The sequence below is a fragment of the Melospiza melodia genome, chromosome 8 (genome assembly GCF_035770615.1).
Source record: "Melospiza melodia melodia isolate bMelMel2 chromosome 8, bMelMel2.pri, whole genome shotgun sequence".
Taxonomy (NCBI): Eukaryota; Metazoa; Chordata; class Aves; order Passeriformes; family Passerellidae; genus Melospiza; species Melospiza melodia.
Genome location: NC_086201.1, coordinates 174,373 through 199,276, shown reverse-complemented (window position 1 = coordinate 199,276; position 24,904 = coordinate 174,373). Strand labels below are relative to the sequence as shown.

The following is a 24,904-nucleotide window of genomic DNA, read 5'->3' as shown; positions in this document are numbered from 1 at the left end:
AGTCTTAAAAATCTTCGAACCTTGCATGAATGGATAATTTTCTGGCAAACAGAAAATACCCAGTGCTGCATCACGTGCTTGAAAACATAGTATTTTCTATTGCTTGTGCCTTGTAAAAGGTTCCATCCAGTGGAAGCCTGGGCATTTCCATTAAAATCCAGCTCAACAAGGTAAAAAATCTTTCGTTGATACTTCCTGTATTAGATCTGACACTGACAAATAAAATTTATCATCTCGTGATCAAATAAAGTCAGGCAGTGATTACATGGGGGAAGTTGTGAAAAAAATGCACAAGAAGATCACTCACGCTTCAAAACAGAGAATGTTAAAGGCAACTGCATTGTTCATTTTTTAGTTAACAAAATAATAAAAACTAATCAAAATTTAAAAACACTGGAGGTAAGTTATTCTTCCCTCCTTTTTATGGCAACATTTTTGGGAAACAGTGCCATATTACAGAAAAACAGAAGGAAAACAAGTTTTAGCTTATTTGCAAATAAAGTTTCACTATACTGACAATTCCCCACCTCATCCTCACAAACTTCTGCCTTTTTTCCTTTTTTATCATCTTTGTCCTCTTCATCCTCATCATCTTCATCTGCCTGATCGTCGCTGTCATCGTCGTCGTCGTCGTCGTAGTCGCTGTCCCCTCCCTTCCGCCGGCGCTTGCGGCCGGGCGCGGGCGTCTCCAAGGAATGGGGCTCCTCGCCTCCGTCCCCACTCCCCGCAGCATCTCTTTTACCAGTTTTCTTGGCATGAATGATTCTGAGCCTTGGAACACATGAGAAAGCGTGAAATGATGGATTATGGCTGTAGCATAAACATACCTCTCTTCCTAGGAGACTGAAAGAAAATCATACATTTCAGACTTGAATTAGAGCTTCTGATCTATCATGACACTGAATTTTCTCAATATTTATTGTCACTAGTCAACAAGAAAAACTGATGTTATAAAACCCTTACTACTCGTGGTTCCATCCTGAATAGACTTTCTTTCTCCCAGGTCAATTTTACTGTGTAACTGTTCAGAAGAAATGAAACACAGGAGGGATTTCGAGAAGTCAGGAAAGACGATATAGAAGAAAGAACCATTTCAACTTCTTTATCTTTTATTTAATGCATTTAAGAACATGATGACAAAATACTTGTGTATACTGTCAGGGAGAAAAAAGCAAAAAGACTCACTTGGAAGTATGAAATTCTATACACTGCATGGCAACAGCAGGCTGATTGAATTTTTAATTTTTTTTTTATTTTTAGATTTTTATGAACTTTAAATATTATTTGACCTCAGTCCTTTAGCTGAGCTTTTTATTTTAAGATACACTTTTTTTCCTGGGGAATTTTAGTTACCTCAACAACTAAAGATTACTCAAACTGTCATTTTTCCTTTTATGAAAGAAAAGGGAAACTTACATACCAGTTATTATGGTTGTAGTAGACCTCCTTCTTCTATAAAACCCCTATAAGACAAGATTCCACACAGCAAAAATTACAGTTCCACCTATCAGGGAGCTTGCAGGCAAACATGCTGAACCACAGGAGGTGTATATAGCCAGGCTGAACCAGTCACTTATCACGCAGACCAAAAACGCAACTGACTTAGAAGAGATTCATAAACGTGTAGAAAAGACAAAGATTTTTAAAGAGATGACTGAAGAAGGTAGGATGGGAAAAGCAGAACGGTAACGACAAACACAATTACCAGGACGTAATTTTTCCTTGTCGTACTCCTCTCTCTTCCCATCCTACAGAACAATATTCCATACAGCAAGTAGCTACAAGTACAATGAGTGCTGTCCAAGTACTCGTTCCAGGGAATACTGACAAATGAACCAGCCTTCTAAAACACTGATAACCAGAGCCAGTTCTCAACAGCACAAACTGAAATGAAGGTGTCACTCTTCAACTGGGAGCAGTGCTTTTTTTAGAAAAAGACTTTTAGCCAAGAAATCAAAGGGACTTGAAAACTGCTGGGCTTTGGTTTCTTGGTATGGTTTTGTTATTGCTGTTGTTTTGAGTTGGGTTTTTATGCACTAGTTACTCCACAGGAGAATTTATAAAGTTTTATACATTTATTTTTTCCATATCAAGTGGATGTTTGCCTGTTTTAGTGATTTAAAATATGTTTAAAAAAATCTCAAGCCTATTAGTGAATTTGGAAGCAAATAACATTTTCAGGTATTGTGCAAAAACCCTCAGTCTCACTGCGCATCAATACCACTCAGGCTACTGATTAAGTTTTTTAGAAAATTAATTTCCTTTTCAAGAGGATAACTTCAAGCTTCTTCACGTAGACTGGAAATTCCTGCCAATAAACAGGAATTAACTACCAAAATCACTAGTTAATGAGTGGATTGTTTGCTGCAGTGCCAGATGATTTTAGAGACAATTTACATACACTAAGATAATCTTGAAGACAACTCAGTAATAAAGCTGGCAAGCGAATGTTCCATGACCTGCCAACACCTCTTTCATATACCTAAAAGAAATCAGAAGAAACAAAAAAGGCTACTTTTGCTGAAAACAAAAATAAAGATGTAATGTTGTCAAGCACTAAAGGAAGCTTGCACAATACTGCAAATCATCAAGCATGCAAATGAACCAAAGATGCTCTTCTTTGATAGCACCACAAGCAGAAGAAGGCTGCAGTCCCTACTCAAAGCAGTGCAGAGGCAGAAACCAATGCCAGCATAACTTTAAAAACGTACAGTTATTTCAAGAAGCAGTATGATTTTCTGTTGTTGCCTAGACATATGGCTCACTGAGAGAAGAAAACCCTCACTTAGGAAACTGTACTGTCTTTCTCACTTTCAGGTATGGACCAAACCTGCATCTGCAACTGCTGAGAGAATCATGAAGTCTACTGACCTGTAAAAAGAGTGGGTGGCCCATCAGAGAACCAGATGATTGACTTAAGCCTGCTCTAATCTCAACTATAATGCTAACTAGATCACAAAAGGAAAATTCACCTTCTGACTTAGTGTTCATGCCTCCCCCATAATTTTTGCATGTATGTAGTAGGTAGTACCAAGGCAAAGAAATTCTGAACATTGTACTTTTCACGTACTTCACCTTGCGTCTCAAAAAATTAAAGTCTGGTAAAAAAGCATTAGCATCTCCTACCTAAACTCAGGGCGCAATTTCTCCCCTTAGTGATGCTGGTTTTCATATACCATCATCATTTACAGCTGAAATGGCTTCATTCAACAGAAATTAACTTACACAGAGTATACCAAAACACTGGCATGTGAAAAGAACACTGTTGCAGTGAAAAACTCAAGTCCTTTATAAAAACAAATTATTATAATAAACAAGTTATTAAACCAAATTATTATTATCTAATTCTTTAAGAGGCAGTATTTCATTTTTATTCAGTTTTATGTTAATCTCACTATAAAAGAGATGCCAAAGAGCAGACATGTAATAGAAAAGGAGATGCTGAGACTTTGATTATCTAGTATTAAAAAAAAAAAACACAGAATCATCTCAGGTGAGAGTCTGACCACAGCTGTCACATAGACAGCACAAAGAAAGATGACTTGATCATATGAGATAGGCACCTTTACAAAAAAAGGGATTAGTACCAAGATTCACAGCAAAATGTGACAGAGAAGGAATTAGATGCAACCTCTCATTGTAGATCAGCTAAGCAGAAACAGTCCAGGCAGTTCAGAACTCAGATTTCTAATCATCTACATTACACTTATTAAGATCCTTGAGGGAAGGAGGAGAAAAGGAGGGAAGAGTGGGGAAAGGGGTGAGAGGCAAAGCATTCCTTAAAACAAAATACAGTGATTCTGTTTTCCAACCTGGGATTTTACTGTTGCTTATTTACATCTGTCAAGAACAGGCTTTTGCATTTATTTTTGCCCTCCTCCCCAGCTTATGTCCTTAAAAAATGAGAACATAACCGCAAAAATTAAAACCTCCTTCATCGAACACATGTGATGCAGATAGAATCTTTTCTCATCCCCCTTGAATATACTTGTAGCCAACCTGGACACAGTGGTTTGAAGATTAATGACAGCAAACACTGGCCAAACAGGCTGAGACTACATAAATCCATTCCTCAGCCTCCGTTACTCATCCCCTACACACTTCCCGCAGGAGGGGCACGTAAAGGTCTGCAGGCATGTGAAAAGAGGTTACAGCTCTTGATCTCACAGCGAGCACCCAACTAACCAGTTATTGCCATGCAAAACCCCTTGGGACTAGGATGCTTAAAAATTAGATCAAGATGTGAATGGATGGGGAAGACAACATGTAAGAATGAAGTCTGGAAGCAGAAAAAAATAGCAAAAAAGAAGACTGATGTGTACAGATTTCATTTCAGAGAAGCCCCAGAACAGTTGTAAGCGTTTATGGAAAACACAATTGACATCATAAAGAAGAAAATATTGTTTAAAATTGATTGAAGAAGAGTCTTCTAGAACCTTCTTGGAATTCATCAGAAAAAGTGGAAAACTCAATAATTTTGAATCCAAGATTGAGAGAGGTGAATCAAGCTCATTGAATTCAAAGAAGCAGAAAAACAACCTTTCTAAGCTCTGCTGCAGTACTTGCACTCAAAAATAGGGAGAGCACCACTGGACCCCAAAATCCACACACGAGGCAAAATTCCAAGAAATGGAAAAATTATTGTAGCAAGGAGGACGAGCTTGGGACTTCAGAGTATGATGCTCACTACTTGACAGGGAAGAAATGAGAGATTATAAGGAAAAGGGAAGATCCTACATCTACAAGTACTTACAGTTTGATGGAGGGAGAGAAAGACTAAGCAGGCCCTAAGAAGACAAGAACAGGGAAGGGTCCCATTTTGCTAATGGTAAATTGGCTACATCAGAACTTCATAAACACTTCTTAAACCATATCCCATAGAGGGGACACAGATGAAGACAGGAAAATAGTAACTGGGTTAACCTAAAGGTTAAAATACATTAACTCTGTGCAGACTGGGATTTGTAGTATTAGTAGAAAATGTCTTTTTATTGGTCTAATTTTTTCATCTACCTCCCTCTTGTCCTTCTTCTTTACTTCTTTCCTTCTTCCTTCTGAGATACATTAAAGGGAAAAAATGGAGACATAAGATTAGAAATGGAAGTACCTAAAGCAAGGACTAAGAAAGGATTTACCGTTCCTAGCAAGAGGTAAAGATGACAAAGAAAAAAAAAAAGCAGAGTCTGGCTATGCGTTTTTACCCCCTGTGATTCATTAACTTTATGCCGTCCAGCTTCCTGATAGTTGGAGCCAGTATGGTTGCTGTATGGAATTTTGTCTTGTAGGATGGGAGAACAGTGAATATGAAACTGACAACCTTTAAGAAGTTCGAATTTTACCTTAAACAGAAATATAAGAAATATAAAAAATATCTCAAAGCTTGCATTCTACATATGATCCCTAGCTATAGGGAACGACGTGACATTGACAGATGAGAAACACTAAGATAACATAAATTAGCAAAATTCAATTGGCAATTGTTGTATGAAAATCACATTGTCTTAAAATGCCTTTCAGAATGAACACTGGAAATTTTGGTAGGTCCAAATAAACTTTGATTATGTCAATAACAATTGTATGGCTCCTTTAATATTCCAATTAAAAGTCTTTTGTTTCCTCCAAAGAATACAAAATTAGACTTGACTTTGCTCCAAATCTGAGTGACACTAACCCTCTGAATCTCATGCATCTTTAATAGACTGTAAAAGACTGGTGTTGCAACATCCTAAACCCACATCTGTCTTAATTAAGCAGTTTGATTACTAATATCTTGGTAAACCTGTAACTTCATCAGCTGATTTTATGCTTAGAACCAATTCCCTATAGAGCAGTGCATGTGAACAAAGGCAAAAAAGCAAAATATTGTAATATTTAAGGAAATGAAACTTACTTCCGAAGTTTGCCTTCAACCATCCATTTATCTCTCCTTAAGTTTGACATATAATCAATGTTTTTATCAATTTCACTGTCAAAGATGAAAATAATCCATTAACCGTGAACTTACGTATCTTTTTTCTGATAGACATTACATATAGACACTTTTCCCTCAAATAACTATCTTTTGAGAAATCCTTAAATTTCAAAATAAATAATTTTAAATATAGGAAATCACAATACTAGGAATGCCAATGTAGCACACTGCTGTACTTATGTCAGTCTTTATCCCCAATATCACTCAGTTTTCTTTCCACAAGGAGCATGGCACTCAACATTTCTTTTCATAGCTCTAGTTCAGTGTCAAGCCTCCAAATGTCTTTGCCACAAAGCATATAGCCCTGTGATGAAAAAACAGTTACCACTGGTACATCTGAAGTATTCTACCTAGGATCTCTGGGACCTACAATCCAACATTCACTTTTCGCTGCAGAAACTGAAGAACCAAAAAGAGGGCTTTGGTGCAGCCACCATCTGCGTGCCCGTGTCCGAGACATCCTGGCCTCAGCAATTCACCAGATTACCATTGTTTCTATGATCAAAATATAGAAACTCAAGTTCTAAGTGATCATTTCTACAAACAGGACCTAAGAGTCATCTGCAACAAGAGGAAGTTTCTTTCTATGATGAATTTGACTGATACACATGAACTTTCTTGAACAGTTGATGCACAGCACTTGCACTGCCCACTTCTGCTATCTTCCAACTTCGGAAAACCTGAAGCATCTCTTCCATTCCTGCTTTACATGACCCTGATTAACTTTTGCAGCACAGGGTACCAAACCCAGCAGAATACACCAAGAAACAAAGCAACACTCAATTAGGTCATGAAACACTTCAGCATAGACAGTCTGTGGAAGAAAAGGTATCCCAGAAAAAGGCATTTCCTAACTTTTTGTTCCACATTGGTGGGTTTTAACAAGTTGTTGAACATAAGGGGGATTTAAAATTATGAAATACTATACACTACTGACCACAAATGCAACATATACACTTTCTTGAATTACTACAATGATACTTGCCACCTCACCTTATGACCCTACTTAAAGAAACATCTTCAAAACATCTTCAAAAACAAAAGGTAAAAAGGGAAAATAGTGTACTGCAGAAGCCTTGAACAACTCTTCTAAATTATTCCCTAGAATACCTAGTGAATTTCTTGGCAATCAACCTCATATTTTATTCCTAAAATTGCTAGAGAAATTTTGGTTCAAGCTTTGAAAACAGAATTACAGACCAAACACAGAAAAGTTATATTCTTCCATCATATCAACAGTACATAAAAATAAGAAGCAGTAACTCAACCAATTTCAGCTTTCATTGTAAGAAGAACATAAGTAGTCCCCCTGTAACAGAATACAGTGAATACACAGTATTTCTGAACTACAACATTTTTTATGATTTTATTTTCACACACCTGTTTGGGAAAAATCTTACCTTACTACACTTTTGCTGCATGCTAACTCATTGACCAGAAAAGCAAGCACTGATGCTTTCTGAGCTGGAGAATGTGCCTGAAAAGCTTTTGTCTTCAAGCTCTCTGTCAGCTCCGTTTGCCCACAATGAGCCTCCATGAAAATCTGCAGAATCTCAGACACATTATCTCGATTGATACCAACATTCAGTAAGTGCTCCCCAAGAATAGTTTTAGCCTAAAAAGAACAAAGAAATTTCAAACAGTCATGTTTTAAAAACACCATTTTCCTTTGTAGGCTATATTATTGTTCATAGAAGACAGTATGGGCTTGTTTGCATTTTTACATAAGTACATCAAACATGATTATTCTCTGAGACTATTCAAATGTAAATCTTAAATACAGAAACAAATTAGAATGCCTTCACCTCTAAGTTTTTAAAAACAGAGATACTATTAGCAATAATTAAATGGATTACATGTACAAAGGCATGGTCCATCTGAAAATTCATGAATACTGCTGTGTACAATGATACTATGAAGAACTCTAGAGTGGAAGAAAGCTGAAAAAGAAGGCCAGTAAGAAAGAGAGTCATGAATGAATTGAGGTTTTGATGCAGTGACCTAGACAGCAGACCTTAAGGAAAGAAATAGCAAAATTCCCTGAGAATATAACATGAGGATAAGAATGCAAAGGAATGGTTGGAAAGGAGTTAAAAGACATGGACACAGATGTGACAGTGCCCTACAAAAGATCCAAATAAAAATGGGATGTGTGTTTGTGTGAAGAGAAAATGCACTGAAATTTATCATGTCCGGAAAATGGGAAGGCTGATGGGACACAAAGTTTTGGAGTAACATTAGAACCATGACACTCAAGAAAAGAATTAAGAAAGTCAAAAGAAATCCATAGGAGAGAGGTGTCAGAGACACATTATGAAGAATGCATTTGTATATACAGGGTGTTTACTATGGATTTTTTCTTTTTACCTTGTATCCTGTACCAAGTCCAGGATCGCACACAGCTGCAGAGACAAGTTTCACAAGCAAGTCCTGTACTTCTCCCATGCTGTCCCCTATGTTGAGCAAACCCTCTTGAAGCACACTCAGGGAGGGAACATCTATGGCCACATCAAAGCCAAGAACTTTACCGAAGTTACGCAGGAACTGCACTACCATGAGACAATCAGAAAATGTGCTTCCATCAAGAACAAGGCCTGGGATGCGAGGCAGCTCTGGGAAAGGCTGGAAAGCAAAGAAAAAAAGTGAAAGATTCGGTAGCATATTTCAAAAGAAATTTTTTATAACAGCTGGGAAAATTGATTGACACTTCCTTCTGACCTACAGCATGACAATGCTGGAAGGTACAGGCAACCTTCCTTCCAAGGGGTACCCTGCACCCTTGCCCGTTCAATGCTGAAACACATTTACGTGTTCACAAATTACACAAGGCAAGAGATTACGAAATACTTCCTTTTTGGCCAGGTGACATTGTAAAGAGCTATTCTGAGCCAAATTACTGTAAAAGGTAGTGTAAAACTATTTAAGGGAAAATGGAAGGAACTTCTCTGGAACAGACTTTGACTCCAACCAACCTTCGTCAAGTTCTTACGGACAAAAACTAAGAAGTTGGAAGACTGGGAGAGTAATTCTTTTTGAGCAACAACTTGTAAGAGTTCTCTAGATAACTATATAGTGCCTGTGTACTGAGACATGATGCACATTCCTGGTGTAAAAATAGCTTGAGTAAAGAATTTTTAAAAAGCAATCACGCTTTTAGGAAGCAGGCCTCTTTTAAACAAAAAGCTTTTACATAAACATATGCTACTGTGTAGTGTTCTAGTATCTTGTATTTGTATGTACTTCAAATAGCTCTCTAATTACCTCAATTAAAACTTGAATGCTTTGAGTGTGAGTGCAAGAAGAAAGTTATTGACAGAATTATAAAATACAAAAACAAGAAGCAAGAAAGTAAGTCTACGTAGTTGTGATTACCTTCTGGTCTGCTAAGCACATATCTTCATTAGGCTTCTTTAGCTCCTTTGCCATTTCTAATTCCAATCTTCGCTGTTCCAGTTTACGTTCCTTATTTAATCTTTTTTCATCACGTTTCTCTTGCTTTAGCCGCTCTTTTTCCTTAAGAGAATTAAAAGGGAAAAAAATAAACCCCACATATTAAACTTACAAAGGAACAATCTAAGAATTTGAAGAACACTAGTTCTGTAACCTTAAGAATCGCCACATCAATTAGGGAACCTGAAATAAAGTAAAGGGGAGGGGAAAACTAGAACAAAATCACTGAATTTGTAAAGCAATCTAAGATTCACTTTTTTCTCTCCTGTCCACAGACACACAGGTTTTAAGTATGTTTGCAAAGAAAAACTCTATAAGTGCCATTTAAGAAAGATGACTGAGTGAAAATATGGCAAAGAATTGCCATGCAAGGCACCTGATTTTAAAGGCTCTGCTTACACCCCAGTATTGTTAATCTGCACCTGCTGCAGCAGAGACCACTCAAGAAACCTCTCTGAAAAATACATGGCTGAAAAAGTCCCATAATGCATAAACTAAGTATGAATGCCTTATAAAACACAACCAATCTTTTCAAACACAGGTAGCTTCTGGCCTTGAATTACCATACACTTTGCATGCAACCTAAAACTGAACATTTTGTCCTTTATGTCTTATAAAGAACACACAGATCATCAAGTGACAAGTCAAGCATCTACTGTCTCTGCAACACTCTCCACAGTGGAGTCACACCAATACTGCACCAACTCTGTGACATGCCAAGACAATGAACCTAGAGCTCCCATGGCCTTTCCCATCCCCGTGCCAGGGTTTCTGCTGCCAATCCACTGTCCTGATGACACAACTGCCCACATACCTCTGTGCAACCAATATCAAGTGTAAAATGTATGGAATCTGGCACACACCAGCACCACCTGTTCAGAGCACAGAACTGTGTGTATAAACAAACACACGTATGTGCATGTGCCTCCACTCAAGAACCTGATACAATACAAAACTGAAGATGCTGCATGTGCTTTTCACCTGTGGACACAGAAGGGCTAAAGAACCAAGCTAAGACGCCTCCCATTACTCAGAACCACTCCCTACTATTCTGTTAGTTTAAGAGGTCTCTCTAGTCTCTTCCATTTACTACCACCATATTTTGCAACAATGAGAGTATGGGCAATACTAAGTCAGGGCTCAGCTGCATTTGTAGGTCAGTATTAACCACTGACTTCTCTGTAGAGTTCTGGCAGGCCCCATGACTTTTTATTCTTCCTTTTGATTCTACATGGAGTATTATCAGACCACTATTGACAACTGTGGATAACCACTGTGAGTGCACAGAGATCATGACTTCTACTACTACAGTCTTTAGTGGAAAGCAAGATCGAATTTCATGTTACATACAAAGAACATATTTGGAGCAGTAAATTTACACTGGCAGAAAAAAATGCACTGACATTCAGAACTACCCATCTGCCCACTTGCTTGCTACCCTACAGCTGTGTAAGCACCCTCTGTACTGCCAACGCAGGCCCTCTTTATCTACCCTGAGTTCATAAGAGACATCTTGTATTGAAAAATCCCAATGGACAAAATGGTTTATTGCCTTTTATCTTAGCCTATGTCAATGTCCCAAGATCAGCTGGCATTGCTTACAACTTGTTTTTGCCAATTTGAAATGCTCTACAACAGAAGAAAACCAGAGATGTATATATGGATATTTATGTGTCCACACAGAAATTTATAGTTATGATTAAAACTGAAAACTTTACGCTGTACTACATTTCATAAATCTATTTAAATATTACTTCTACTGGTTGAAATAAACACTGCTCTATATCTGTTAGAGTAAGAATATAATTGGAGCACTGGATCAGACTAAATGACCATTTAGCCTGGTATCCAGACTTCCAACAGTGGAATGGGTGCTTGGGGTATCATCTTCCCCTATTTCCTTGTAATGAACTATTATTCAGTTTTTCTTGGGTTTGGTCAGTTGCATTTATTGAAATTTGCAAATACATCCTAGAAAGAAGTTTTGACAATTTCCTTAACAACTACTTGCTATAATGATGGCTATCTTACTTCAATATCCTCATTATCTGCACTTTATTTACAAAAGTTTAAGGATATAGACTTAAAAAAAAAGGCCCAGGATACAGAAATACATAAATGTAAACCAAAAAGCAAATGAGTAATTGTGGGGTTTTTTTGTATTTTACTTCTGTTTCTTCTCAAAAACATCCAGAACTCTCAAAACTGGGCCATCTGTGCCAATGTTCAACCATCTCTCTCCAAGTAAAAAAGTTTTTTAAGTTTGTACAGAATTTCCTGTATTCCAATTTGTGCCTAATGATTCTTGTCCTACTGCTGCAATGTACACAAATCAAATTATACATAATGTAAAAGGACATTGCTCTTCTACAGATGACTGCAGAACAAAACTATGAGAACTTCAAACTTTCAGAGTTAATACTCACTTCTGCTTTTTTACGTGCTTCCATGGCTTTCATAAGCATCATATGTTGTCTTCTCCGTTCTCGTTCCTATTGAAGCGGGTAATATTAGAGCAAAACTAAACCACATTTTCAAATCAGTAAAAAAGCAGAGTAACAAATTTGGCATTAATAGACAAGTCACAGTAAATACTAAATATAGGACAAGAATGGCCAAGTCTGTGCATGTTTTAGTTCGGGTTTAGAAAGCAAATACAAGAACAATCAAAAGCAAAAAGGTAAAGCAATGAACATGGAGACAGTGTAAATAAGAAGCATACAGATTTACTTATGGTCAGTTGTGATGCTCCTTCATAAGCTGGCAGAACAAAAAGCATAATGGTTGGCTGGAACAGGTCAGTTACCTTACATCTGCTATGATGGAACTTGCAATTTACTTCTTCAATAGCCAATTCAGCAGAAATTTTAAACTGTTTTTTTCAAACATTGCAAGTATTAACATTTTTCTAACCAAGCAACAAATTAACATGATTACTTTTATCAGCTCTAGATCAGTTTTAATCAAGCCAGTAGTGGTGCATATACATATGCAACAACACTTGCATTTACTGATGCCTGTCCCTCAGTAAATTATGTCAGTAGCTTCAAATACATTAAGGAGCAGTATTCTAAGGCACTAAGTACAGGGGATTTTCCTTCAGCTTAACAGCTGAAGAGCAAATCTTGGCCCCAGTAAAGGCTATAGGAATTTTATAATCTAATTTAGTGAGGCTAGGATTACGTTCTAATATTTCATTGTATATTTATAACATTATGTATTTACCACCAACTGAAAGCTATTTCCTCAGTATCTTACAAGGGGGAGACATCACCCTGATTTCTAAAACAGGTTAATTCAAATGGTATTTAAAATGTCTGGACTCATTCCCAGTGAATGGGACAAGGCTTGCAAAAATCATCCAAGTGACCATCCTAGTGATTTTGCATCAATCCCTAATTTTATATACTAGTCAGACTTTTACTGGGACATCAGTAACATAGATCCCTGGTTAAAAACCACATTTAGTTATTGCCACATTCAATTTATACACATGTTCAAGACATGTTTTTTTTTCCTTAACAGACAAGACAAGCAGATGTATGCAATGCACTGTGCTGTAAAGCCATGCAGCAGTATGTAATATGACAGCAGCCAGTGCTACATTTTATGCATTGCTATGACAACCATATCACAACCAAATCACAATGCGGTGTTAGATGTACAAAAATAAACATACCCATACCATATCTAGTCTATGCCTCTCCAACTCCTGGTAGAAAGAGTTGGCACAACATTATGAAACAGAAATCACAAAGTCATAAAACCACTTTATCATCCCCCAAAAGACCCCAATACCAAAGCAAAGCAAAAAATCATAAGGCAAAAGAAAATCTGTGCAGGAATCAAACCCAGAAGTTTAAAAAGGGCATATTTTGAGGATTCTACCCCCCACCCTTCCAACTGAAAGTAGTAGCTGACAATTGGCATTCTGTCTGTTTGGTCAACCAAACTTATACCAACCTGGTGCTTCAGAAGAACGGCCTGCTGCCTTCTCATCTCTTTCTCCTTCAACAGAAGAACAGAAGTGTATTTTTTTAAAACATCAATAAAAATTTACTTACGACATTGCACAGTTCTACCACACTAAAACAGTACATCTGACTTAAATCCTAACTTACAGAGAACTATACACAGCACACATGACAGTAAGTCTGGTGAGCTGGGAGTTCCGTGTTAGAACACACCTAGAATGCCGAAGCAGCAACAGTACTTATATACACACACACAGACACTGTATTTTCCAGTATTTGTAAAAGAGTTCTGTAGTTTTGCATGCATTACAGCCTAGAAAATACTATGCTCGCCAAGAAACATCATTTTTTGATACAGTGTGCTTAAAAGAATATTGTGAATAATGTTACTGCAGAACATTTTGTTATGCCAACCATGGTATATGGTTGGCATATAAAGTACTGTCTCTGTATATCTGTGTGTGTATGCCGCAAACTCCTCTGCATATGCTTCATGGCTTTTTATAACGATACATACATGTCATTATTTGCTGTCTCTTTGTACAGCTTCAGCATCAATGAACAGCCTCCCAAATCTATTGCTTTTATGCATCTACATACATTATGAATAATTATTTGAGTTATGTTACATCACACTGCAACATATAATAACACAGTTCTTGTTTTTGGAGCTCCTCTAAACTAACCTTTATTCGTTTTTCCGCTTCCAATAATTTGGCATTTGCTGCTTCTTCCTTCTTTTTCTTTTTCGCCTGTGCATGCAAAACAGGTCACACAACAGCACAATCACAACTTGAAAATAATCTGACTAGAAGCAAAGTTATGTATCTTTAGAAGTTAAGAACATCATCACTTATTGTGTACATTGCAAGAAATCTGTGATGCAGCTTTCACGATCAATCAATTCACATTTCAGTTACTTTTAAAAAAATTCAACCAAAATTTCAAACAAAAAATTTCAACCAAAATTTCCTACTCAAAACTGTTTCACTCAAAACTGGCTATCTTAAGAAGGCAGGTAAACACAGAAACAGCAAAGAGATTACTATTAATTTTTATGTCAATGGAGACTTGAAAATTAGCAATCTATCTTTGCTACTACACTAGCAAACCTGTAGAGTATACTCTAATACAGCCATAGTATTTTTAAACCCACTGCATTTCATACAGAGCACACCCACAGCACTGTATTGTACATCCTACTACTGCAAACTTTTTCTCTAACTAAGGAATTGTTCTGCTGTTAACTTATGTATGCACAAGACTATGCTGACAGAAAACCGTGAGCCCAAGTGTGAATATTTGTAAGATTATGGATCACGGTTTATGTTGATCATTTAAGAAAAATAATTTAAGACATATATTTGAACTGGCCTTCAGAAATAAGGTCATTAGAGCTGCTATATTTAGTTGCGCTTCTAACTACATGTGTGACTACTAAAATACATTTTAGAATGGCAGTGGAAAAATAACATTTGAGCCATTATTTGTACCTCCAAAATTTGCTGAGCTCGAAGTTCTTTCTCCATCCTAATTTGCTGAATTCTCTTAATTTTTTCCTACAAGGGTAAGAAAGTTACTTCTTTAAAAATATATATAAAGGAAACAATACTTTAAAAAAAAATACATATACTTTTACATACTATACTTTTTTATACATTTACTTTTACATTTTAAAAATGACAAAGTTTATACATACTTTTTTGTTATTGACTTTCAGCCTTTTAGTCATGTGCCCATATGTTCAGAAATTTTAGTAGTATTAGATGTCTGGTATAACCCTGAAGGAAACCACATCTAGTAATGCATGGGTGCTCATGTTTAAATTGTCAAAGGTTTTATTATTTTTTAACACCTTCAAGAGGACCAGATTAATGACCAAGTAAGGAAACTAGAGTATTCCAATTCCAGCTGACAATGGTGAAGCTACTTAAGAATGAACAAAAGGGTGAGCTATGCCATGAAATACATGATGTTTTGAAGTGATCTCTTTGACCAAGAAATAGCAAGGTCTGTCCAAGTACTGAAGCTGTTTGTGCCTCAGTTCTCACAGCCTCTTTCAGGCCATTATGGTCCCGCAGGCAGCACAGTGAGCTGAGCTCAGAAAAACCCAAAGCCCATGCTCTGTCAGCCAGGAACACTCACCCACGTGCAACCTGGGTAACATGCTCAACTAAGTACACTTCAGTTGATCCATATATTTAAAGCACTCAGGTAATTAATGCTAATTTTGGAAGCTTTAGTATGCAGTTTAGTGATGGAATTGTATACATGCTGTAACAAAAGAAGTAACTGGAACAGGAACCATGGGTACTACAACATATTTAAGCATGTTTCATCATGGTGAAAAAAAACTATCCAGTTATACACTCCACAGATGGATGCTGGGCAACCATATTCTAATATATCTTTCTTTATAAATTAATTCCTAAAATCTGAACCAAGTCTTATTACATTGATTGAAAAATGCAATCATTGCAAACACTGGAATCATTTCGCACTACCTGTGCTGCATAGGTTTGTCTATTAAATTAGCTATTAAAAATTCATTAGCACATTATTTGCGATTATCTCAAAAAAGTTGACTGAGCCACAGTGACTAGGAAGGACCATTTTGAAGAAAAGTGCATCCATCTAGCTGGACTTTCTGTAAAGTTTTAATAGCAAAACCCACATCATGGAATAGCCCTGCAAGCTGGGGGAAGCCTGGACCAGAAGCTTGAAAAGAAGCTCAATGAGCTTCTCTGGAACAGCAGACGCTTTCCCAACAGCATGAGTAAAGCCCATCTGTACAGAATACATTGTTTTCTTGTGAGCTGGCCTTAGAATCTGAGAACAGGGATCACTCTAAAATTTTACTCTCTGGAGAACACAGTGACACATAGTGATACATACAATAAAGTATATACATAGTGATGTATATACTTTATTGTAAAGTAACCAAAACCAAGCTCCTAAGAAAAGACAGTCTATAATATTTAACAGTAAAAGAGCAATGACAGATGAGAAAGATGTACAAAGTTTTCCGACAAATAGAGCTGCTACATGAAGTCTACACTCCAGTTTATGAGCTCTGCAAACTGTTGAGAAGTCCAACACCATACAACCTTATCAATAAAATTAACTCAAGAGGCCTTGCGCAGACCATGCTGAAGTTTTTCCACATGAAGCTTCCATGTGAAGCTCACAGCATGGTCCTAAATCTCTATTATCCCTCATTATACTTTAAATCAAAACAGTGCAAAAGTTGAAAGCATGTGCTACACCCTCTCACAGGATGACCAGGTTGGAAGAGACCTTCAATCCCATCGAGTCCAACCCAGCCCCAGCACCTCAAGCAAACCCTGGCACTGAGTGCCACATCCAGGTTGTGTTAAACACATCCAGGGATGGTGGCTGCACCCCTCCCCAGGCAGACCATTCCAGAACTTTATCGCCCTTTCTGTAAAAAACCTTTTCCTAATATCCAACCTATATTTCCCTTGGTGCAGCTCGAGACTGTGACCTCTGGCCTGGAGAAAGAGCCCAGCCCCAGCTGAGCACAGGCACCTTTCAGGAGCTGTGCAGAGTGATGGGGGCAGCCCTGAGTCTCCTTCTCTCCAGGCTGAGCACCCCCAGCTCCCTCAGGGGTTCCTCACAGGGTTTGTGTTCCCAGCCCCTCTCCAGCATCGTTGCTCTCCTTTGGACACGCTCAAGCATCCCAACGTCCTTCCCATCCAGAGGGGCCAGACCTGGACACAGCACTCGAGGTTTGGCCTCACCAGTGCCGAGCACAGGGGCAGAATGACCTCCCTGCTCCTGCTGGCCACACCGTTCCTGATTCCCTTCTTGGCCACCAGGGCACTCTGCTGGCCCATGTTCAGCAGGCTGTCAGCCAGTACCCCCAGGTCCCTTCCTGCCTGGCCACTGTCCAGCCTCACCCCCCCAGACTATAATGCTGCAGGGCGCTATTGTGGACAAAATGCAGGACTCTCAACTCCATTAAGGTTAGAGTTAAAACAAAACAAACTTTTCAGCAGAGATCAGAATAAAGAGTTGTATCAGAGAAGAAAGTACTCTGCACATTGAAATAATGAATTTTATCAGGTTACACATCAAGAAGGAATATGATGATGACAAACAAGGTCTGGATTTGATACATTTGACAATTTAAAAATTTTTGCTCCCTGGACCCCTCGGAATGTAAGGACCACTTGAAAATCATAGTGTGCTCCTTTTCTTTAACAAGTATGCGTTGCCTTGAGAAATGGACAGGTTGAAACTGTCACGATCTACAAAAGAGCAGACTGGCTGAGGCTGGGAGGGACATCTGAAGTCACCTTGTCCACATCCCCCTGTCCCAGAAGGGTCACCTAGAACCAGTTACCCAGACCACATCCAGGCTGCTGTTGAAAATCCACGTGGGAGGCTCCACAGCCTCTCTGGGCCACCTGCTCCAGTTCTCAGTTGCCATCTTTGGTGACAAACTGTTTCCCAATGTTCAGAAGGAACCTCCTGTCACTGGGTACTTCTGAGAAAAGTCACCTCTTTGCAACCTTCCCTCAGGTACTTAGCAATATTAGCAAGATGCTCCTGGGCCTCCTCTTCTCCAGGCTGAACAGTCCCAGCTCTCAGCCTTTTCTAATATAACTCATACATGGTAGAGCGACAGCTTCTAGCTCTATACCTACTACAATGAGCACTATCTTAAAAAAAAGAAAAATGCGAAATATTTAAACAGTTACCAACAAGAATTAATTATTATCTATTAAGGGAATATTTAAGGTAGCCTGAAGTAACACCAGTTCAGGTTTACTACTCAAAAAAAAAAAAAAAAGAAGAATGTCAGGATTTAATACCTGGATTTCAAAAATGTGAAAGGGTTTAATATTTTCATTTTTTTTAACACTTCAAGATGTTATAAAACCATAGAGCATGCTGAGCTGGGAGGGACTCATCATGATCACTGATCCAACTCCTGGCCCTGCCCAGACACCCCTGCAATCCCACCTTCTGCCTGGGAGCATTGTCCAAATGCTCCTGGAGCCCAGGCAGCCTCGGAGCTGTGGCCACTGCTCTGGGGAGCCTGCCCAGTGCCTGACCACCCTCTGGGCTGGTCAGCCTTTATTCGGATACCTAGCCTAAACCTCCTGACTCGGCTCCAGTAGTTCCCTCAAGTCCTGTCACTGGTCACAGAGAGCAGAGATCAGAGCTGCCCCTCCAGAGTATGTTGACCACCACAACTGAGTTTCCCTTCAGTCTCTTCCAGGCTGAACAGACCAACTCCCTCAGTCACTTCTCTTAAGGCTTCCCTTCCAGTCCCATCCCCAATCCTCACAGCCTTTTTTGGATAGCCTCTAATGGTTTACTGTCCTTTTTATATTGGGGTGCCCAAAGCTCTCCCCAGGACTCGAGGGGAGGCCACCCCAGTGCAGAGCAGAGTGGGACACAGCCCTTCCTTTCTGGCCAGCAAAGTTGGGCCTGATGCCCTCCAGGGCAAAGATATCCCTCCTGGGTGCCAGGGCACTGCTGACTGACACCACACTTGCCATCAGCCAGGGCTGCCAGATCCCTTCCTGCAGCTGCTCTTCAGCCTCTCATTTCCCAATTTATAAACACAACGAGGACTGTCATTATTGTATTTGAAAAAACTTATTTCTGTTGTCCCCCACAATTCTGGCAGCTTCAACTTCAACTGAGCTTTGACCACATGAATTTTCTGTCTACACCGGCAAGCAGCATCTCTGTCCTCTTCCCATGTCACTTACAGGAAAACCAATACTAGTACTTTTTCCAAGTGTTGGGATGCTGAGATCATATACAGACGTGGAGGGGATGTAGCATGTCCAGAGCAGAAGGGCAAGAGAACTGAGGAAGGGGCTGGAGCACCAAGAACAGCTGAGGGAACTGGGAAAGGGGCTCAGCTTGGAAAAAAGGAGGCTCGGGGGGACCTTCTTGCTTTCTCAAACTCCCTGACAGGTGTGTGCAGCCAAGTGAGGGTCAGGCTCTGCTCCCTGGAACAAGAGACAGGACAAGAGGAAATGGCCTCACATAAAGGCAGGTTTAATTTGGATATTAGGTAACATTTCTTCACGGAAAGGGTTGTCTAGCTCTGCCACAGGCTGCCCAGGGCAGCGGTGGAGTCACTGTCCCTAGCGGAATTTGAAAGATGTGTTGATGTGACGCCTGGGGACACGGGTTAATGGTGGATTTAATGAAGTTCAGAATTTTAATATATTTACAATTTTAATACAGTAATTTTAATACACTGTGTGTGCTTTAAAACTAGATTTAAAACACATACTTTGTAATCAGTATTCTTAGTAATTTACTAAATATCTGAAATACCTTATTGAGTGATAATGAAAATATCATTAAAAAACTTATTTAGCAATTGCATAATTTACCTGTTGCTTCATTATCTTTATCTGCTCCTTTTGCTTTCGCTTTTCTTCAGCTGCCATAATAGCTAACAAACAAAAGCAAATAATATCAGCAGAACACGGCAAGAGACAGGTAATTTTTTATAAACACTTTTCAAAATAATCCCCTAGCATGCACAACCTTGCACAAGTAGCACTTACCTTGCTGTTTTTTTGCTTCTTTGGCAGCTCGTGCTTGTTCCTGCTTCTGAAGCTTTCTCAGTAGCTTTATTTGTGCTGCTTGCCTAGCTATTTCTGTTAGAAAAAGAAAATATTAAGTCCATAAAAACAGTGCTGTCCAACAATAAAGATACAGTTCATGTTGCAGACATTTGTATGCTGTAAAGACAGCGCAAACAGAGGATTTGTTTTGCACACACTGGCATCTACAAAATTTTTCTATGAACCACCATTAATGGCACATCATGTATCAGTAACCATGTGAACAGTGCAAATGATCATGGATACTTTCTATATAAAACAAATACTAGTTTCAGAGGAAAAAATTATTTAAGTGACAGAATCATACCAATTATGCTGGTTTATTTTAAAAACATTTTCCTCTTTCTTCTAAAGCAGAAAACATTTTTTTCAAAACTACTAAATCAGCATTTTATTCAGAAAGCATTGAATTAGTTTTCCTTACAAGTCACCTCATGTAATTATGTAATAATTTCTTAATGAAGCAAGAACACAGTCACCTGGGCCACATGCCTGTTTCCTGCATCTACCTAAAGTCAGCCATTCTTATGCTAATAAGTAACCTCCTGAAGCATTCTACGACCCTGTGATAGCATTTCTGAAATTTGAATTAACTGTTTATGGACACACTCATAGAAGACAACTGTAGGACGGATGTTTTGGAGGATGAATTTAGCTTCCTTTTCAAAGGACTGAGGTCCAGGACCTGCACACTTGAACTCCCCAGAACACTGTCAGCTTCTGAGCAGTAACTACAGAGTAAGCTTTTAGACACGTCTTTACGTATGCACTTCCTTCTTGAAAACCTATACTGATAAAACATTTACTGGTTTATCAAAAAGTCTTCAATAACAGCACGTAACAAATACCTAAAATAAAATGCTGCATACTAATATCCTTGTGAGACAAATCACTCTCCTATAGGAAAAATATTAACTCTCTATATACTGACACCCTCTCTTTGTGAAAATATTACCGCAGGTCTTACCTTGAGCTTGGAGCTTCCTCAGAAGCTTGGTGTCAGCGCTGTCCAGAAGCTCGGCGCTGCCGACGTTGGGCGGGCGGCCCTTGCGGCGCCGGGAGCGCGGCTCCTCCCTGGAGTGCTGCCTGTCCGCGTTGGGGGGCCGCCCCCTGCGCCCCTCCATGGCTCTGATGCGGGGAACCACCTCCTCTTCCTTCAGCAGACACCACTGCACGCCCTTGCAATTGACACATTCCACAACGAGGTATTACAAACACAGATTAAAATAACCCGAAATCGAAGGTGAGTTGTAGATATTAAACATGCAAGTGCTGCGATGTATTATTTGGGCACGACAAATTCTTGGTGACGCACAGAAGCTATCTATTGAGAGACTATCACTAAGAACTTCTGCAAATTCCACCACTAAGAAAGATTTTGAAGACTATTCAAGCATATGCAAAGTTTTTACCTAGTAGATATGCCATTACTGCGTTATTTTTAATTATTTCTCATTAAATCAAATTGTTCAACCCTTTCTAAAGGGCCAAACAGATTTTTCCTAATTATGTAAACTTAACAACTTCTGCTTTCATTTAATATTATGAATAATATTCTGCTTTCATATAATCCACTATTCAACATGAATGAAAATATGTGTCAAGCTATGAGGTGCTGTTTTCCAACAGAGCGTGTTTACAGAAATTCTGGCATACATAACAAGCAAAGGCAGTAATGTATTTTCAAATATTGCTTTTGAGTGTCTAGAGCTCAGCAACTGAGCTGAGAAAACACAGATGCATTTAATCATTTAATTTTAGTTAGTACAACAGAGTTCGCCCCTCATTCGCTGCAAAACAGTTTCTGCACCAGCTTGAATCAATGAAAAGTAACTTCTAAGCATCCACATATCTAAAGCTACATGAACTATATTTTCTAACCAAAGCACGCCCTGCAGTATTTTGAGGCATCACAAAAGCAGATTCTAAAATACTTTCTTGATAAAAATATCCAAGTTAATTCTCACAAAGGAATAGCTTTATTTAACTGGCCACTAAAACTAGAGTTTATTGTGTCTACTGAGCAGAAAATATGTACCGTCTAGGTAAGCCTGTTTAATTGAACAACAGTATTTCAAAATTTTAACCTCTTTTACCATTTCCCCAAGCTTTTGACAAATGCGGTGAAAATTTGCAAGCTAAGCATCCTTTAGGACTTCTTTATAACTTGCCTTAAAAAGGAAAGGTTTGTAAAAAATTTTGAAAATGTCTGCCCAGAGCAAGAAGAAAAGTTGGTATTTAATGAGTTTTTTAAGTTACCAGTTCAGAAGAAATATATTCAGAGTGCTTTAGTTTTCACACTTATATGTACATAAACCCTAAAATCCAATTTTCTGTACCACAACATAAATTATTTCTGCTTTTTCTTTTAATTTGTCTTTTAATTATTTCTGCTCATTTTTCACAATTACAAAGGTTTTGCATAACTTCAGCAAAAGAAATGGCAGTTTGTTAATGAGACATTCAGATTTCAAAGGAGTTATCAGTATCTGCAAAGATACTTATCTAAAGTCTGAATCATTCCCAGTTAAGATCATCCCCAAAGTACAAGTCACATTTGGTTTGCACACATTCCAAAGGGCTTTGTTATTAATTACGTTCTGAAAATGCACTGTTCAGAACCAAGACCACATCATTAATGTGTACCACATCATCATGCATCACCCCTAAGGACTTTAACCCAAAATATTCACCTCTACCACTTGACTAGAAGTTAATTCCCTTACTATCTTGAAGAGTACTAAAGTGTAACTTTTATTTCTCTGCCTAGTACTTGAATTGCAGTTTCTCACGGGTTCAGTTTATTGAGGTAGATTTAATACTTGTACTTACGAGCTACACCAACTTCCAACCTAGAAAACCTAATCTCATAAAATGTACATGCCAAGGGAGGCAAAACAGAAATCAAAGAAGAGCAGGAGAAGCAGCCATAGTTCAAAAAGTACCTTAGCATGGCAATGGAGATTGCTTTTGCCCTGTATTTGTATTTTCTGCAGTTAATGATACTAACAATAATTAATAAGCATCACAAAAAAGTAAGAGGTGTACCAGATCATTAGTACCAGAGACCATGTTGGTTATTACATTTTCCTAATGCCACCTGAAAGAGAAACTAGAGGCCATCAAATGAAGTGAGCAATGGCTCAGTAAGCAAAAGGAGCAGGCGCTTCAAGGCACGGGAGAAGACAGTTTATTGCCCTGTCAAAGGCCATTGCGGATGCACAACTTTTCACAAGTTTATGAGAGGACAAGACAAAAATAGCCCAGAACAAAGCCATAAAGGGTTAAGCAAGAGTTGATTGACCATCTATATTTTGTGCTCAAACAATTTTTAAAATCTAACCCAGAATACATTTCTATTAAAAGAATGTACAGTCAGAATGTTCTATTTAAAAAATGTACAAAAACTCTGGGATTTTGACATTTCAAAGATGAAATACAGGGGTTGTGCCCTAACATAGGAGAATCACAGCCTTCCATAAAATTGAAGCTTTGCTACTCAAATATTAGAGAAAAAAGGGGAATAACACTGTGAAATGTTGTGGTGTATTGTTCAAACTAATAAAAATAATAACTTTATTCAATTTCTCACCTTCAAGCATCTACCCATGTACCACAACACTGTGCTGCCATCAGGACATTTGCCAAAAAGACTCCAGACAACTATGCACGAAAGCAGAATCGAGTTCAAATCCCTTTAATCAAGCTAATGACCAAAAACACAGGCACTTTGCAAGAAGCAAAAACCCACTTAAATTTCAGATTAGATTTGTGGGGAAAAGTTAACAACACTGCTTTCCAAACTGAATTGCAGAACTCAGAATAGGACAAACATCCTATACGTATTACTTAAATTCACGAGGACCCATGTTTGTTCCATCACCCCAAATCACATCCATACCAAACTTTCTAAATTACAGCAGTTTAAAGCTTCCAAGTCCAGTCACTGAATTTTCACATTTGCCAACCTTCAATAATTCTTCTAATCCTACTCCTTTGTGGCCCACTTCTGCCAGATATGCTTCTGTTACAGTATTCAAACACTGCTTTGAATAACCCATAATATTTGGTGGTTTGCATACCACAAGAAAGAAACACAGGCACCAACAGAAGAATGAAATCCTCGTACTTTTGCCTTGCTATAGGTAAATCTTTAATAATACTGATTTAGCCTTAAGATAATTTTTTCACAACTTGTTTCATCTTAGAGCTGTGTGAAAACTAGCCCAGCACATGTTGCATGTCCCACAAGATGACAGAAATGTATAACAAAGGAAGGGAAGAATAATCACTAAAGGCTATACAGAATAATTGAAATTACCACAAAAGCAGAAATAAAAACTTCTCGAATTACCTCCAGACATCCATGAGGATATGATTATCATATATTATTTTGAATCTGGATGATTCAAAAAACTTTGGTAAAGAGGGTGCAAGCTCTTTTTATAAAGTATCAGTGCCACATACTGTTTCACTAACCAATATTATCAGCCTGAGTGTAGCTCCATTGTTTTGTAACTCATCATTCACACATAAAATGTAAACACATCTTAGCACATTTGACAAAGCTGCCCAGAGTCTCTTTTTCTAATAAGAAAACTTCTCCTTTGTCTACCCAAGTCTCAATGGAACCTATCAAAAACCACATCAGTACAAAGCTCATGATGATATGTAAGCAAAACTAATGTTCACATTGCCAGTCTTGCCTGTAGAAATCTTCCCCTCACACTGCCTTCATTCTCAAGTTTTATAAATCACAGGGCAAACCGCAAATCAATTAAAGGGAGAAGACAGATATAACTAAAGAAGGGGACAAGACTAATGAAGTTATACAGGTAACAGACAAAGAAAATAGAACAGGGCAAAAAGAGAGCAGATACCCTGCC

The 24,904-nt window shown here is 38.3% G+C and overlaps 1 protein-coding gene across 17 annotated transcripts in view; it reads right to left on the bottom strand.

The window, feature by feature from the left end:
• BAZ2B (bromodomain adjacent to zinc finger domain 2B) overlaps positions 1-24,904 on the bottom strand; it is a 110,604-nt gene that overhangs the window by 15,533 nt on the left and 70,167 nt on the right. For 9 of the 17 annotated variants that reach the window (XM_063161435.1, XM_063161446.1, XM_063161440.1 and 6 more), the window contains 13 exons: positions 20,986-21,196; positions 19,959-20,051; positions 19,782-19,843; positions 14,889-14,954; positions 14,082-14,147; positions 13,385-13,429; positions 13,101-13,133; positions 11,848-11,913; positions 9,344-9,484; positions 8,339-8,593; positions 7,372-7,586; positions 5,891-5,965; positions 528-771 (listed from right to left, as the gene is read on the bottom strand). In XM_063161435.1, coding sequence (XP_063017505.1) covers positions 528-771; positions 5,891-5,965; positions 7,372-7,586; positions 8,339-8,593; positions 9,344-9,484; positions 11,848-11,913; positions 13,101-13,133; positions 13,385-13,429; positions 14,082-14,147; positions 14,889-14,954; positions 19,782-19,843; positions 19,959-20,051; positions 20,986-21,196 — 1,572 coding nt within the window. The remainder of the gene's footprint in view (positions 1-527; positions 772-5,890; positions 5,966-7,371; positions 7,587-8,338; positions 8,594-9,343; positions 9,485-11,847; positions 11,914-13,100; positions 13,134-13,384; positions 13,430-14,081; positions 14,148-14,888; positions 14,955-19,781; positions 19,844-19,958; positions 20,052-20,985; positions 21,197-24,904) is intronic. The other 8 variants (XM_063161441.1, XM_063161442.1, XM_063161447.1 and 5 more) reach the window with 2 other exon arrangements.